General features: G+C 35.7%; 1 protein-coding gene across 3 annotated transcripts in view; it reads left to right on the top strand.

Moving 5' to 3' along the window:
- LOC123713482 (serum response factor homolog) overlaps positions 1-14,196 on the top strand; it is a 154,558-nt gene that overhangs the window by 13,610 nt on the left and 126,752 nt on the right. For all 3 annotated transcript variants that reach the window (XR_006754194.1, XM_045667165.1, XM_045667164.1), the window contains exon 2: positions 1,323-1,565. Coding sequence is in view for 2 of the 3 variants with exons in the window: in XM_045667165.1 (XP_045523121.1) it covers positions 1,323-1,565 (243 nt within the window). In the remaining variant the exon portion in view is untranslated. The remainder of the gene's footprint in view (positions 1-1,322; positions 1,566-14,196) is intronic.

Here is a 14,196-nt window from a genome sequence, read left to right as displayed (position 1 = left end):
CTCGCCCGTCTTTTTTCATCATAATTTAAAGAAGAGTAGTACTTTAGTTAAAATGTACTATTACATTGATTGACTTATGAATGAATTAGTAGATATGTCGTGGTTTCTGACAAAAATAAGTAGATTAATCTATTTGAACTATGTATTTAAAAGTAACGGATTATCTAATATATCACGTATATACATATATTTATAAATGGTCTTACATAATCGCCAACATTTAATTTTCCCGTTACATGCTTCACTAATGACTTAATACGATAATAATTCATTATTTTTGCACTTTTGACTTTTGACAATTTAAAGAAAGTCCCGGACGTCTTTAATAATAATTGGATGCCATTTCGACCATTCGATCGAGAGTTTTTTTGGAATTTTTAATTTGTATACGATTGTTTGCTGATTTTTCTCCCTCGTCAATCATATTTAACAACAAAACTCATTATTGGTGCATTTGTAATTGTCAATTTCGGCAGTATTCCGACAGACCTTATTTTTTGCGTGTTAAGGGTCAATTTACTTTCGAGTACATTGCACTTAGTATCATGAATGCAATTGAGCTGCTAATTACTGCTTATCATCAATCATATCATTGATCGATGACACCTTGCTTAAGCGCTAGTAGGGCGTGTTATTCGCACCGGCACATACATAAATTATTGTCATTATATTTCCTCATTAATTATGAGATTTTACCACCTCGAAATGTTTGATAAAATCTCCTGACACTGTATAAATCTTGTTGAAATAATATCGATTTATGTGTCTCGTACGTGAATTAGTTCCGACCACCTTAGTTTTTCATGTTTGCATAACCATATAGTGTTCTAGGCGCCAGTAAACATTTTACAACGCATTACAGTTTCTACAATTGTCGGCGTCAAAGTTGATCTATTATCGAACAAATGTCTCTTATGTCAGAAATGATAGAGTTCAAATTACACTGATGTCTGGAAACAGTAATTGGTTTAAATCGTGTAGGTGGCGCTAGTGGGTGTGATAATTCCTCGGGCACACATAAAGCCGTGAGAGAGTGATATTGCTCCCGAAAACGTATAGAGGTTTACTTACGAATTAAGGTCGTGGGAGAGGCGAAAGGTCAAAAAAATATGGGTATAGCAGTTATATTTCTCACATTTATCCTTTAGTTCGGGAAAATTATCTCTAGTGTATTGAAATTTATTGATACATAATACATTATTTAGTTTAACTAGCAAATTTTCCGTCAACATTATTTATATATTTTCTGAAAAATGTTTTTTCTTTGCCAGAATTTAGTTGGTATGAATAAGTTTTATTAATTGCATTTCTTTATATTTCAGGCTTACGAACTGTCAACACTAACGGGAACACAAGTGATGTTATTGGTTGCGTCAGAAACCGGACATGTGTACACATTTGCGACGCGGAAACTTCAACCGATGATCACATCGGATTCGGGAAAGCGGCTCATACAGACCTGCTTAAATTCACCCGATCCTCCCACGACGAGCGAGCAGAGAATGGCATCCACGGGCTACGAGGAGACCGAGCTAACGTATAATGTCGTCGACGATGATATGAAGGTGAGGCAATTGGCGTATGCTGGTTCCGCGCAGTATCCAATAGATCATCATCCGGGGCTGGCCCCGTCGCCATTGCAGCAGTACCATCAACATCCCCCTTGTCCCTCCCCACTCCCCTTAGGCTCATTAGGGCAACCGTACTCCCACGCACACCTCTCACACCCTCACATGTCACATCATCCGCAACGGTAGTTCAGATGGCACTCAACTACATCCCGTTTTGCTATTTAATTACATCAATGTCGTTCGATCCCGATATTCCTATCGGGATAGTCACGTTCTAAGTAAACCTATAAATTGTGTCAATATATCATGTATGCAAGGAAAAGCTTTTTGTAATTAATCTGAAATCACTTTTATCCGTCACGATTTTCATGAATTTGAGTGGTGTAAATTGACATTGTTTTCGCAAATTGTTCGATGACATTTTCTTCATGATAAGCGTAAATTTTGGGTAACTGATTGGGAATCCAAATTGACAGGTAAATTCGGATCGTGATAACCGAAATTGAATATTTTTTTGTTTGACAGAAATTAATGCTACCGTATACAAAGATGAATCATTTGCTACGTGTTTGCTTATGTTGATCTAAAGCTTAATTAAAATATTCTATCGTTCGGGATGGGTTGAAATCAATTAAATATCAGTTAGTAAATCATTCATCTACACAACGAACAATTGTTAAACTGATAGACGTGGTAGTGGTGTCAAAACCAATAGATCAAGCGTTTTATAATATTTAAAATCGATTCTTAATTAACGTTAAAACCGGTTGAGACCCGAACGATTCATAACCGTTGACGTGAAGCAGTACGAGCTACTAGGCATTTGTTCGATGAATAAATATATTCATTCAAACTGAATTCTAATCAATACAAATAATTTTGTAACATTCAAATTACATTCATAGTTTTAATCGTACAGTTCGTCTATGTCTATTCGTCGATATTGAGTTGTTTGTTTACTTTGTATCTATCCGGTTCCTAGCCTCCGTAAAAAGAAAAATTCTCAACACAGTAGCAGGTGTTTGAAACTAGAGACGGCTTCCAATTATCGAGAGGACTCGGGAGGCCTTAAATCTACTTCACCTGATCCGGATTATCAAGAAACTTAATTAAAAATTACTTTTGACCGAGAAGAATGTTATAAATTCTGCTGTCAAACATGACATTATAATGTTAATGCTAGCTTGACAGCACTTGCTTGTCAAGTATCATATTTATATCCGGAAGTTTGTGTACTACCCCACGGTTGGGTTTAGTATAGTTAATATGACAGGTTTTAATATTTAGAAACTGTTGAAAAGAGTATGTCCCATATAAAAACAATTCTCAAATTTTATGAATTGATATGACGAAATTGATTACGTCAATTTTCTTGTTTCGCTCGATAAAAATCTATTCCCAGGTAGGCTAAGTTTGACACGCAGGTTAACACGACCGAGCCAACGTCGACAGTTATTGTTCACGCATCGTCGATAAGTCTATTGGATCAAAATATACACGATGTAATTACGATCTGAGGAGATAAGAGTCTGCCGTCTCTTAAGCCCTCTCTCTCTATTATATTTAATCGTGACTAGCGTACACCATTTTCGTGGTCTACTTTTGATTCCTAAAGAAATAATTATTTGTATTAGAGTCATGTACGTTGTTATAATTTAAGTATTCTTAACGTGTTATTGTCGTAGTCCAGCGCGAATAAACTGTATTAGCTATGCTCCGAGTTGATGCTTGTTATATGGTATTTGTGGGATGCAGATACACTTGTGCATGAATTAGCGGTATAAATGTGGAATTCGGTCAGTGCCCTCGCTACAAACAGATCTCCTAATCTTGCATTCGTTGTCTTAATGTTTCGTAACAGCTCTTGAGATTCGCTTTCAATGCGCAATATTTTCACTATAGGTTTTAAAACTTGGTATTTCGTAACGTGTCTCGGTATTCAAAACTATATCGTCACTAGATCTAGGTTATTGGTTTTTAGTCTGCAGTTCCAAGACTTGGTAATTGAGGCTGTGAGTCATCTCGGTAATATATTCTATGTCACACGCACGAGACACGCGCCCATTTGATATTGCTCGATAATCGCTCGTTAGGCATCTCGCGCCTTGCTTTATTAACTTATCAAGACTATTGTTTTGATAAACGCCCCAGCAATTTCTGTTGACTCATCGTATTGTGAGGCATAATTGTCCGTATGTAAGCGGATTGCTCTTGTGCAACCCTGACTTGTAGCAACAATAAAGCTAATTTGACTAATAGGTGCGTTGTAATCGTCACCGCGTGTGGTTTAGGGATTAACTACAACGTCATTGAAGGCTTTTTAGCCAATAAGAAGCGCTCGAATACTATTGTTCTAGTTTTTTGTTCCATCTCATTTAGAATTGTATGCGTTGTACACAGCATTCTTACCATACTGGTAACCACCAGTGATGAATTTACTTAATAACAAGCAGCTTTTAATGGGCTATTTGTAATTTTTGTTATGATGTAGTTTTAAAATTACCTGTTTATTCAAGAAGATTTCTCAAAATCACACAGAACGACAGATGCGGTAATTATTTAATTATTGATGCTTGAACGCACCGCCGAATCGATTTTTTAATTATTTGATGTTTGCGAAATTCGTATTAAATGATGGGCTGTGCCTTGTAATTAGTAAACCGGCGACCACCCTGATGAAAGACAAATGTTTAAGAATAAAGGCTGGTAATCTTTATCCGCCCCTGCTGTGTTACTTTCAAGTAGAAAAATGGGAATTTAAATTTGCGTTCGTAGTTTAGTAATTAGTTAACCGGTGGAACGGTGAAATCGTTTCACTGGTACCTATAAATATCTTTAAAGTTTGCATTATCTACGTAAATATGAGTGAGCAGTGCTCCGTCTCCGTCTGCATAATTCAGCCGCAGTTGGCATTTCCAAGTTTCTCAGTATGTATTTATGTACGAGATTTTGTGACTTCGTAATGTTTTCGAAATCCTTATTATATTGTATACGCATAAATACAAATTACAATGGCCGTACCGTCATACCCAATCGTTAAGTCGGCGAATGTAAAGTCGAAAGCGCCAAGCGTCGCCTGCTTATTTGAGACATTTTTTTTTTAAATGTCAGTTAATCTCCGTTAAATAATGTTTGAACCGCCTTTGAAGACATAATAATCGTTTTTTTTTCTTTTTGACGTGTTTAACCACTGTCTTATATACCTTCGAAATGGCCTCGTTTAAAGGCATATGTACTTTTTTTCGTAAATAAAGACGCACACAAACCAAAAAAGTACGTCAAGATATGTTAATAATTAACATATATTTTAAATGTAAGAAATCGAAAATATTTAAAAGTGAAAGTTTGTGTTGCCATGTGTACGGTTCACGATTTAACTTGACAATGAGTCATGTAATTAAACACAGTGGCATCCTAGAAGTTGGTGCCAAGTAATCCGAAATCCGCACATGATCAGCGTTTGTATCGGGTATAATTCCGCTCACATCTCGGTTACCGCAAACCTAATGATTAGCAGTGGAGGTCCTCTTTTGTATGCGCTGGGCATGACAATTTCTGTATGCAAGCTGAGTCCCCACTATCCCGTACCCATCGGATCCAGAGACTTCCGCGACTGCCCGTCCCGATTGCTCTAATTGAAATTTATTCGCTGCAGCGAAACGCGTCTCGATTCCCCAATGTCATCACTAATCCATTAGATTAATGAATAAACGTGCAACTATTGTCTTCGCTTGTTCAATTATGTATGCGCCTGTGTTCATGCGGTCTCGTTTACTGGATTGACGCTGGACCCTTCTCATCCATTATAGATTTAGTTGCATATCTCGCAAGAGGACTGTCCGCTTTATTTCGATAATTGGATTCCTTTTAAAATTTCGTTATGAATGGAATAGTTTATAACAAAAATGATTATAGAGATGTTTCGTTTGCGTTCATTGGTTCGGATTAAAATTGGAAGTGAATGCGTAGATTATGCTCGATTGATTCGCCGAAAGCGTGTCGGCCCACTTCCTAAAACTAGACTGGGAGACGTAGATTGTTAAAATTAGGCCCGCCCGGAATAGCGTAAACTGGTGCGTTCCCCGTCACCGCGCACTGCGCAACGACCTCACGCCGATATTGTATTACACTATATCCCAACAACTGGACTATCGTTTATCAATAATCAAATAGAAGCTTTCATTTATTAAAAACAAATGAATAAACGCCTTTATGCATTTAGTTTGGTTAGCGTGCTAATTTAGTTTCTTATTTTGTTTCCGGCGTTTTGTAAACAGTACTTAGATACAAAGTATCACAGTGTTAGTTTATTTAATGTAAATAGAATTAGCAAACATCTTACGCATGCGCATTGAATATCTTAAAATGTTTCTGCCCGTCAAGCCGATAACATAAAGAAACATGACGTTGAATTTTTTTTCAAATTACTGGGTCGAAACGCAAACAATGTTTTCCTCTGTCATCGAGAGAATATACAAGTTATCGGTCATCCTTTTGTATCGCGATCTCGACGCGTCGATACGTTGTTGCTCCATAGAGGTCGAACACATTATTGTTTCTTTTACAATGCCGCTTTCCTTTACAATGTCTTTACTTTTCATACTCAGCTAGAATTGTACGTCGTTTTGCGCTAGAGTACCGTAGGAATAGTTGCAGGCTGGAACTGGGTTTGGGGTTTGACCGTTAGCCCGTGGGAAAAAGCTAGAACTAGCCGGCGATTCTTTGTTAGGACGATTGTCCACTACCGTGGTAGATGGGGCGATAGGCTGGCTGACCAATGACAGCTATGGGAAAACTAAACGCGCCTAACTAATGAAACCAAATGATTGCAATCAAGAATATCATGTAAAAGGTATAAATAATTTAAGATTTCCTGAATAAGTAAGTCAAATAGAAAGAACATTTCGCTTCATTCAATTTTACTATAAAAGGAGCAAAAGCAAAACATTTATGGCACTAGCGAAACGTCTAGTTTTCATGTACCTGTGTCCTAACATCGTCTAAATTCAAATGTATTCCATACACGTATGACGCTAACTCGAAAGCTATTGAGATTCGAAAACAAATCTTTTAAAACTATAGGACTGTGTCAATCCATCATAGTTTTTCTATTGGCCTACAGAGAGCTTGCATAAACAAAGAGCTTTCAAATGGTAATCCTTGGAACGTGCCGCGAATTAGTTCCGTCGTTCACATACTACGTGGGAACTCATATTAAGTTCTAAACGATATTTTGTAATGAGGCATTTACTTGAATTTTAAACAATAAAGAGTAGAGAAGGTGAATGCTATTAACTTGATCTAGCAATAAATTAGGTCGTTGAATAACTTGTTTGTATTTAAAACAATTGACCTTATATGGCCACCTACATAAACGGTGATATAATCAGTGTTGGCGAACGCGCGTCACAACTGCGTGGGCGGCGCGGCGTCCTTCCGAATCTAATACCAGTGATCAGATAAAACTGCTTTTATGATAATTATTAAAAGTGTAAGTTCATTAGACTTCCTAATCGGGTTTCACAACACGCGTGCCAACCATACATTGCATCGTATTACGTTGTAAAGTAGTTGCCGTCTTTTAAACTGGTGAAATCATCGTACAAACATAGTTAATGGTATGTTTTCAGAAGTCGTGTTCCTGGTAAATTTACGGGAACAATTAAACATAAAGAGTAGATGTTTCGTGCTTTATTCCTTTGTACGTCAGTCGCAATATATTGTAGCAAATGCGCGCATGCCTCCAGTACTCAATGATTTACATTCACCGGTACTACGTATACATCACGTTTAACTAGATGCTTCGGAAATTGTTGTCAGGCTTCTACGTGCTGCGAATATGGGCGCATAATAGCGTTGTTTATCGCGAACATCGTCCCTTTTTGATTTTACGTTCTCTTCAAAATTATATACCGGATGGAGCAACTTTCCGGTTTTGGGAAGCTTTCATTCTGGAAGCTGTAACATGTTTAGTATTTGTGTGTGTAATAATAAGAATAATAATATTGTTTCGTACATTTTTTGCGGTTTAGTCGTTGCATAAAGTTTTAATTGACCATTGGTAAAGAGCGTGGATTCCGAGCGTAGTTGATTTTAGATCAGCTGGTTGAAATGATCGCGGTCGCAACTTGTTAGGGTTTGGTGTAAGTTATAAATAGTATTTGAAAGATGTTTCAAAGTTTATTGTTATTTGATGTTTGAAGCAGGATATTTGGACACTTTCACTGGTTCTAAACACTTATTGCGTCATATCGAAAGTGCTATTAGACTTAAAAACCTTGACAGTGTATTAAGTAAATCTTGATCTCTGACAACTCGGCTACAGAATTCGCCTTTTCGTTCTTCCAATCGTAATTTCGCTCATGCTAGACAAGGACCAGTGATATGTATTTACTATTAGGCTTGTACTTCCGTCCGCCTACGACAGCGCGGCTGCCGCCTACGCGTATTACTTAAAAATCGCAAGTTCAGACTTTGTTGCGATAATTCTGTCACATACAGTTTTAAAAGCTTTTTATTGCAACTTAAGATGCGACGATCTAACCTTTGTATTGTTATGGAATCGGATGGTTTAACAACCAATATTTATTGCACCGTTTTAGTACCTGTTTGGTCGTGAAATTGATAACAATTTAAAGAGAATGTCAAATGTTATAAAGATTTTTGTGAGTATTCAAATGGTTGGCGGATAACTGTTGTCGCAAGAATGACATCAACACGTAGGTGGCTCCAGCTATAAAAGAGTTCGCGGTTATTTTGTGATACAAAAGCTTTCTAAATGGCCATCCTTAAATTATGACTTAATTCCGAACACCTCTTCGTTGTGCAGATATCATATACGTGTTTCGCAATAACGGTATAACACTTTCAAAAAGTCACGGTCAGGCTCGATAAAAGTTTTTCGGTTAATGATGGCCTATGGCCACTACGAGGTAAATAATAATTGATTGTACCCATTCAAAAATTCTTTTAAATATCAGCTATAATACTTGCATAATATTGTTGAATCTGTACGGCTATAGATTCGTTGATTATCGTATAAGACTTAAGTATTATTAGGGAGGTATTATAAATCTTATATCTTCGTAGAATTAATTTCTGTCTAAAACGTAATTTTTGTACAAAACGCTTACACCCTAATTCTTGTAAATCCTGATGTTGTACCTAAGGGATTATCATAAAACTATCATAAATTGTCCACATTGGTAAGGAACAATACACAGTAGCCAAGAAAACTGACATGGATATAAACAAAATATTTATTGTAAGACGGAACGTGACTTGATTTACCAAATCAAACAAAACGCGAGGCTCAGCATCTTACAATGCTACGCTATGTAAATTTTGTTTATAATTTCGCGTAATTAATTTTAATTTTAGGATTTTTACTGTAATGCATTTGATTCGAATAATTCTCAGGCCATTATTGAAGTGCCATCATCTGTGTAGTTTGTAAGTGGTTGATATTTCAATTCATTAGTTAATTATAAGCTCACCTACTAGTGCACGTCCTTACTCTGTATACTCATGTCCATTTCATTCCAACATTTTTATTCTTTTCATGTCACATCGTAGGTTCTAAGTAATCTGGTGGTGCTGCAATGGTTTTGAAGTCGTATTTATTAGGTGATCTCTTTTACAATGAAATTGTTCTGATTAATATATTATATTAGTTAATTATGGCTCTCCGTGAAGGACTGCCAGAAGTATTGATACCTGTATTGAAGTAACGTAACATTCCCAGTTTGCGCTTTAGCCCAGTAACATTGTTTGTGATCCATCCAGTGTATCGTATAGTAGGTATAAGGCATGTGTGTGAACGATTTTTGTTGACGCTTTATTTAATATGAATAAAAACAAATGGTGCTAAAACATATTTTGATATACAATTTTCAATGAGATATTTTTTAAAGCGTCAAGCTCCCATTCGTATTAGTGTTTTTGTAATTATACATACACTAGTGCGGTTGGATTGAATATATAAGCGTAATAATAAATTAATATGCAAGTTGTGTTGAATGAGATACTTATATATATATAGTTCTTGGACTTAGTGCCTTATGTGAAATGATCTGAAATTGTAGATTAACTATATATTGTGAATGTCCAAACTCTTTATTTATATAGCGATAAAAAGCTATGAATCAGATAAAAAATAATTAGTACTAGCGACAATAAAATGCTCAATTGTCGGACTGAACTCATTCTGTACTTAAGTTAACCAAACACTAGTCCACATACGGAATACTCAATAGTAAAATTTAAGTCAGTGCTGTTGCTGCTGTTGAATACAGCGAAAACTGTATGCAATGACTTATATTTTAATTACACCCAGAATTCACATGAAACTGTTCGATTAAGGTACATAAATCAAAATGCAAACATTCTTCACTTTACATTTCTAAAATGTGCAAATGTAGTGTTCATTCTAGGTTAATGATAATGACATACAAGTCATATGTTGTAGATAAAGGATATGTTTAACGAAGATAACACGCTTTAAACTATAATATATGACTGAATATCGATCGTGTTAAGCGAAGAAATATATTTAAATGAAATTAAGTTTTTTGACAAGCTTTCATTTCGTTTCAAAGCAATTATTCATGGACGGCTGATTAATGCGACGCACAGCATTGGGTAATAATTACATAAAGATACCGTCTTCAGACACAATTTTAGCGTCGTTAGAGGACCATTATTTTTGTGTATATAAATCTATAATATATTTTGCTTTCACATATTAAAACGTCCATAGAAAAACTTAATTTTCTAAGTCCCATTGATAAATTTTACGAGAGAACTTGTAAAATTTTATCTCTAGTGACTCATTGAAGCAATGTGATAGAGTTAATACCTAAAGATGCTAGATCATTGTTACTGTAAAATACATGTGTAAATATGTACAATAAACTAAAGCAATAAGCAAGAGTAATTATAATTCTAGATGCAATGTTGTACAATGTTCTATTTAAATATTTTTAAAAGATTTAATCTACTATATTTTTAATATGTCCTATTTTATCGTTCGAATAATTTATATAATACGTTTGTACAATGTCGAGGTTGAGAATAGAGGAGACATTAAAAAAATTATGAAAATAATAAAATGTTAAAAAATTTGATCAGGTTTTGTATTGTAATAGTGTTTAAGTTCCACCTCCCCTCACATCCACTATCGGAGTCCCGGGAACATGGCTTTGTGTGATTCCATGTGTGTATGAAACAAGTCTCCATTCAAATTTGCTTCAAGTACTGATTCAACTTACTGTATCGGAGACTTCGTTCATACCACCGTGTCTCATTATGTGCTAGGGGCCATGACCGATGGGCCCAAGTTGAGGTACTTCACTATTCCTACAATATTCATCGCAAAACTTAAAGGCCTAAAGTCTTGTGGTTGTATTTGTTGGAATTTTGGCGTACTTTAATTTCGGACATGGCCAAAACGGAACGTGCAAGTCGTTTTCCAAATTAATTTTTATTAAGTGCAGCGCTGTAAAGAATCCAAATTGACATTTTGATTGCCTCACGAAACATTATTTTGAAAGGGGCGTATCCGATAGTGTTTGATTTTATTGACGTGCCGAACTAACTGCTCCGAGGGATACTTTCGTTGGGATTTGTTCGTCCCTTCGAGAGGGCCTTTCGCGGCAACCGGACATTACATTAAAATATCGCTGCTAAAAGATTTATTGCTCGTTCCCTTAATGAATTTACTATACTTCTTAACTGCTGAATAATTATTCGCATGCCTTTATTGAGTGTTCTTTTGGCATCGTTATTTAATAATTAAACTAGAATATAAGATTGGCCAATCTTTTCAACAATACGTCATCATGTGCTTAGAAGTGACCAGATAATAGAAGATAAGGTAAGTGCATATTTTGTTGTTTGGAGTTCTTTTTAACTAACATATTAAACTGTGTGTGTGTTTTGGTGTGCTTTTACAGATGTGTACAGGTATCAATTAAAGAGTAAGTTTATTAAATCAGTTAAATTCGAAGGTATTCAAGAAACATTTTTAAGCGAAAATAAAAATATAAAATTTTATCGCCGTAGCTGTCTATAAAATATGAAGCCTTATCAGTTTTTACAGAAAAGGTTTGAAATGAGGTTTGGAGTTTAATTATCGATATTAAATACGATTACACAGCGATAACAGGTTTTAATATTCAAACTGCTGAACCTAAAATCGTCAGAGGTTGGTTTGTAAATTTACAAACCAATAGATTAAACTTGACACTCATATTATCACCAGGTCAAAGCTAAGGGCATCCGTTTAAAACATTGCGACGTTTCGTGAATAATATTGCCTACGTGAGCGAACTATTATCCAAACCAAATATATGAGACACCTCTCTCAAGCAATTTCTTTTGAATAACCTGAAGTTGTAATTATTCTTACTGAGTTGGCAGATCTCGTTTTACTGGTCCAGTAATTTCTCCTGGTGATAGTCATTTCAATGGGTGTAGATTTAGTAGAAGTGGTGGAGTAGTTCATCTAGTCTAAGTCCACAATGATCGTTTAAGTATGAAATATTTATCATATGCAAAATCAAATTATTCAAATTATCCTCCGGTTTGAATAGGTATATAAATTTTTAAAGATTGTCAGAGGCGAATTATATCTGTATTCAATTCAAACTTCAAAACGTATTATGTTTGTTTTATAATTGATTGTCCTAAATACATATGTGTAATAGACAAAAAATTTATCAGTCAATGTCGGAGTCGATTATTAACGTTTTTTTATTAATGTAACGGGTCAACCGGGCAGGAGGATCACCTGATGTTAAGTGATATTGCCAGAGAGCTTGCAAGTGCGTTACCGGGCTTTTAAGAATTGCTACGCTCTGTTGAAGGACCCTAAGTCGAATTGGTTCGGAAATATTTAAGAGGGGAGCGGGCAGCTGCTTCATTTACATTCTTAATAATAGTGCCTGATCTTCAAAAGAGATCTTTACGTAATAATTATATATTTAATTTACGGGATAAATTCCGAGGAAACATTGAGGAATTGGCATTTCACGTTGTCATTAATACCGCATTGTTATACAAATTGTTGTAGACACGCAATGGCTCGCATTTTTTATTTCACAATATGTGCATTACGTATGTACGTTTTATGAGGACTAACAGAAAGTTTTAGTAGGACAGAAGCATTCTACCAAGTGAATTAAATAAGAGACTTCTAAAGCTGTTGAAATCACCACTGTAAATCTCTCTTCACCCAGCGCGATGATTGGTCGATTACGGCTAGTGGCTGTGTGAAGTTAGTTTGAGAATAGTACATCCCGAGTTTATAAGGAGAAAGATTTCACTATGTAGTATTGCCCCTTCCCGACAAAAAGGGCTCGTAGGAGGCCCCGACACATACTAACGGATCCGGACGATCCAATTACTGTAGCAAACAATAAATTAAATGCCGCCCGCGCGGCCAATAATAAAAATAGAAATTCAAAGACTAGGGTAAAAAACCGCCTTCACCGGGGAAGGCGAGGACCTTTACTTCGCACTTCGCTCACTACAGTGAGCTTCCGTCCTGCCCTTCAGGCGATTGACCACCCCGCGACGGCCCAAGCCGAGGTTCGAGTCTCACAGCAGACGCCCTTGCGCTAGCCGCGGGAAAACAAGCCATTCTGGCCGAGCTACGCTCGCCAAAACAGCCCGAGCTGAGCTGTAAAGGCCCTTAAGGCCAACAGCGAGATTCCATTCAAAAAAAAAAAAAATGTAGTATTGCAATATGCAATGAACATTGTGTAATTTTTACACCGTTAACTGCCAATTGCCTTATTCGCCATTAAAAAAAAACAAATATTTTGGCACTGGATGACCCGTTGAACTTCGGATCACCTCCAAATTTTTGTGTCGAGAATAAATACAATATTTAAAAACAGACAAAAGAGTTCGGACCCTATACGACAGCTTTGTAGCTTCAATTTCTGAAGGCATATGACAACCATGTCTCAAATTTTGTTTCTAAAAAGACAAACGACATTAAATATTTTCCATCTGGGAATTAGTATTTTTTTCATTATTATTATGTTTCCCCCCATTAAAACCCTTTCTGAACTTCCATCTAAACATTTGAAGATCAAAATTGTCCAAACCGGTTCAGCCATACTCGTGTTTTAGCGAGTCAAACGAACAGGAATTTATTTACATATATATATTGAGATTCATAATAATCATTGAAATACTGTACTTAAAAATAAATCCTAATCTTTTAATTTCGCGAAAAGATTTTAATATATCTGCCTATTTAGACATAACATATAAGTTAATTTATAATACTACGTTTATACTTCACGGAACTATAAGATAAAATATTATCGTTTGTGTAGTAATAGTAACTGAAAGCACTTCAATAATACAAAAACACAATTCCTGAGATTATCGGCGAACATTGCGTTTTTGTAGAAAGACATGAGAATCGATTAATTTGCTACAAGCTATGGGTTTATAACTTTTTACATTTTAATTATCATGGAATAACTCATAACATATTATTGACCTTTCAATTTTCTAATAATTACCCTATTGTTATTCCTCTACTGGATATCAAATAAATTTAATCATATAATTACTTATGGAAAACGTTTAGGGGTTAATAAAAATACTG

The sequence above is a fragment of the Pieris brassicae genome, chromosome 8 (genome assembly GCF_905147105.1).
Source record: "Pieris brassicae chromosome 8, ilPieBrab1.1, whole genome shotgun sequence".
NCBI lineage: Eukaryota > Metazoa > Arthropoda > Insecta > Lepidoptera > Pieridae > Pieris > Pieris brassicae.
The sequence above is the reverse complement of the archived record's forward strand: the minus strand, read 5'-3'. Positions and strand labels throughout refer to the sequence as shown.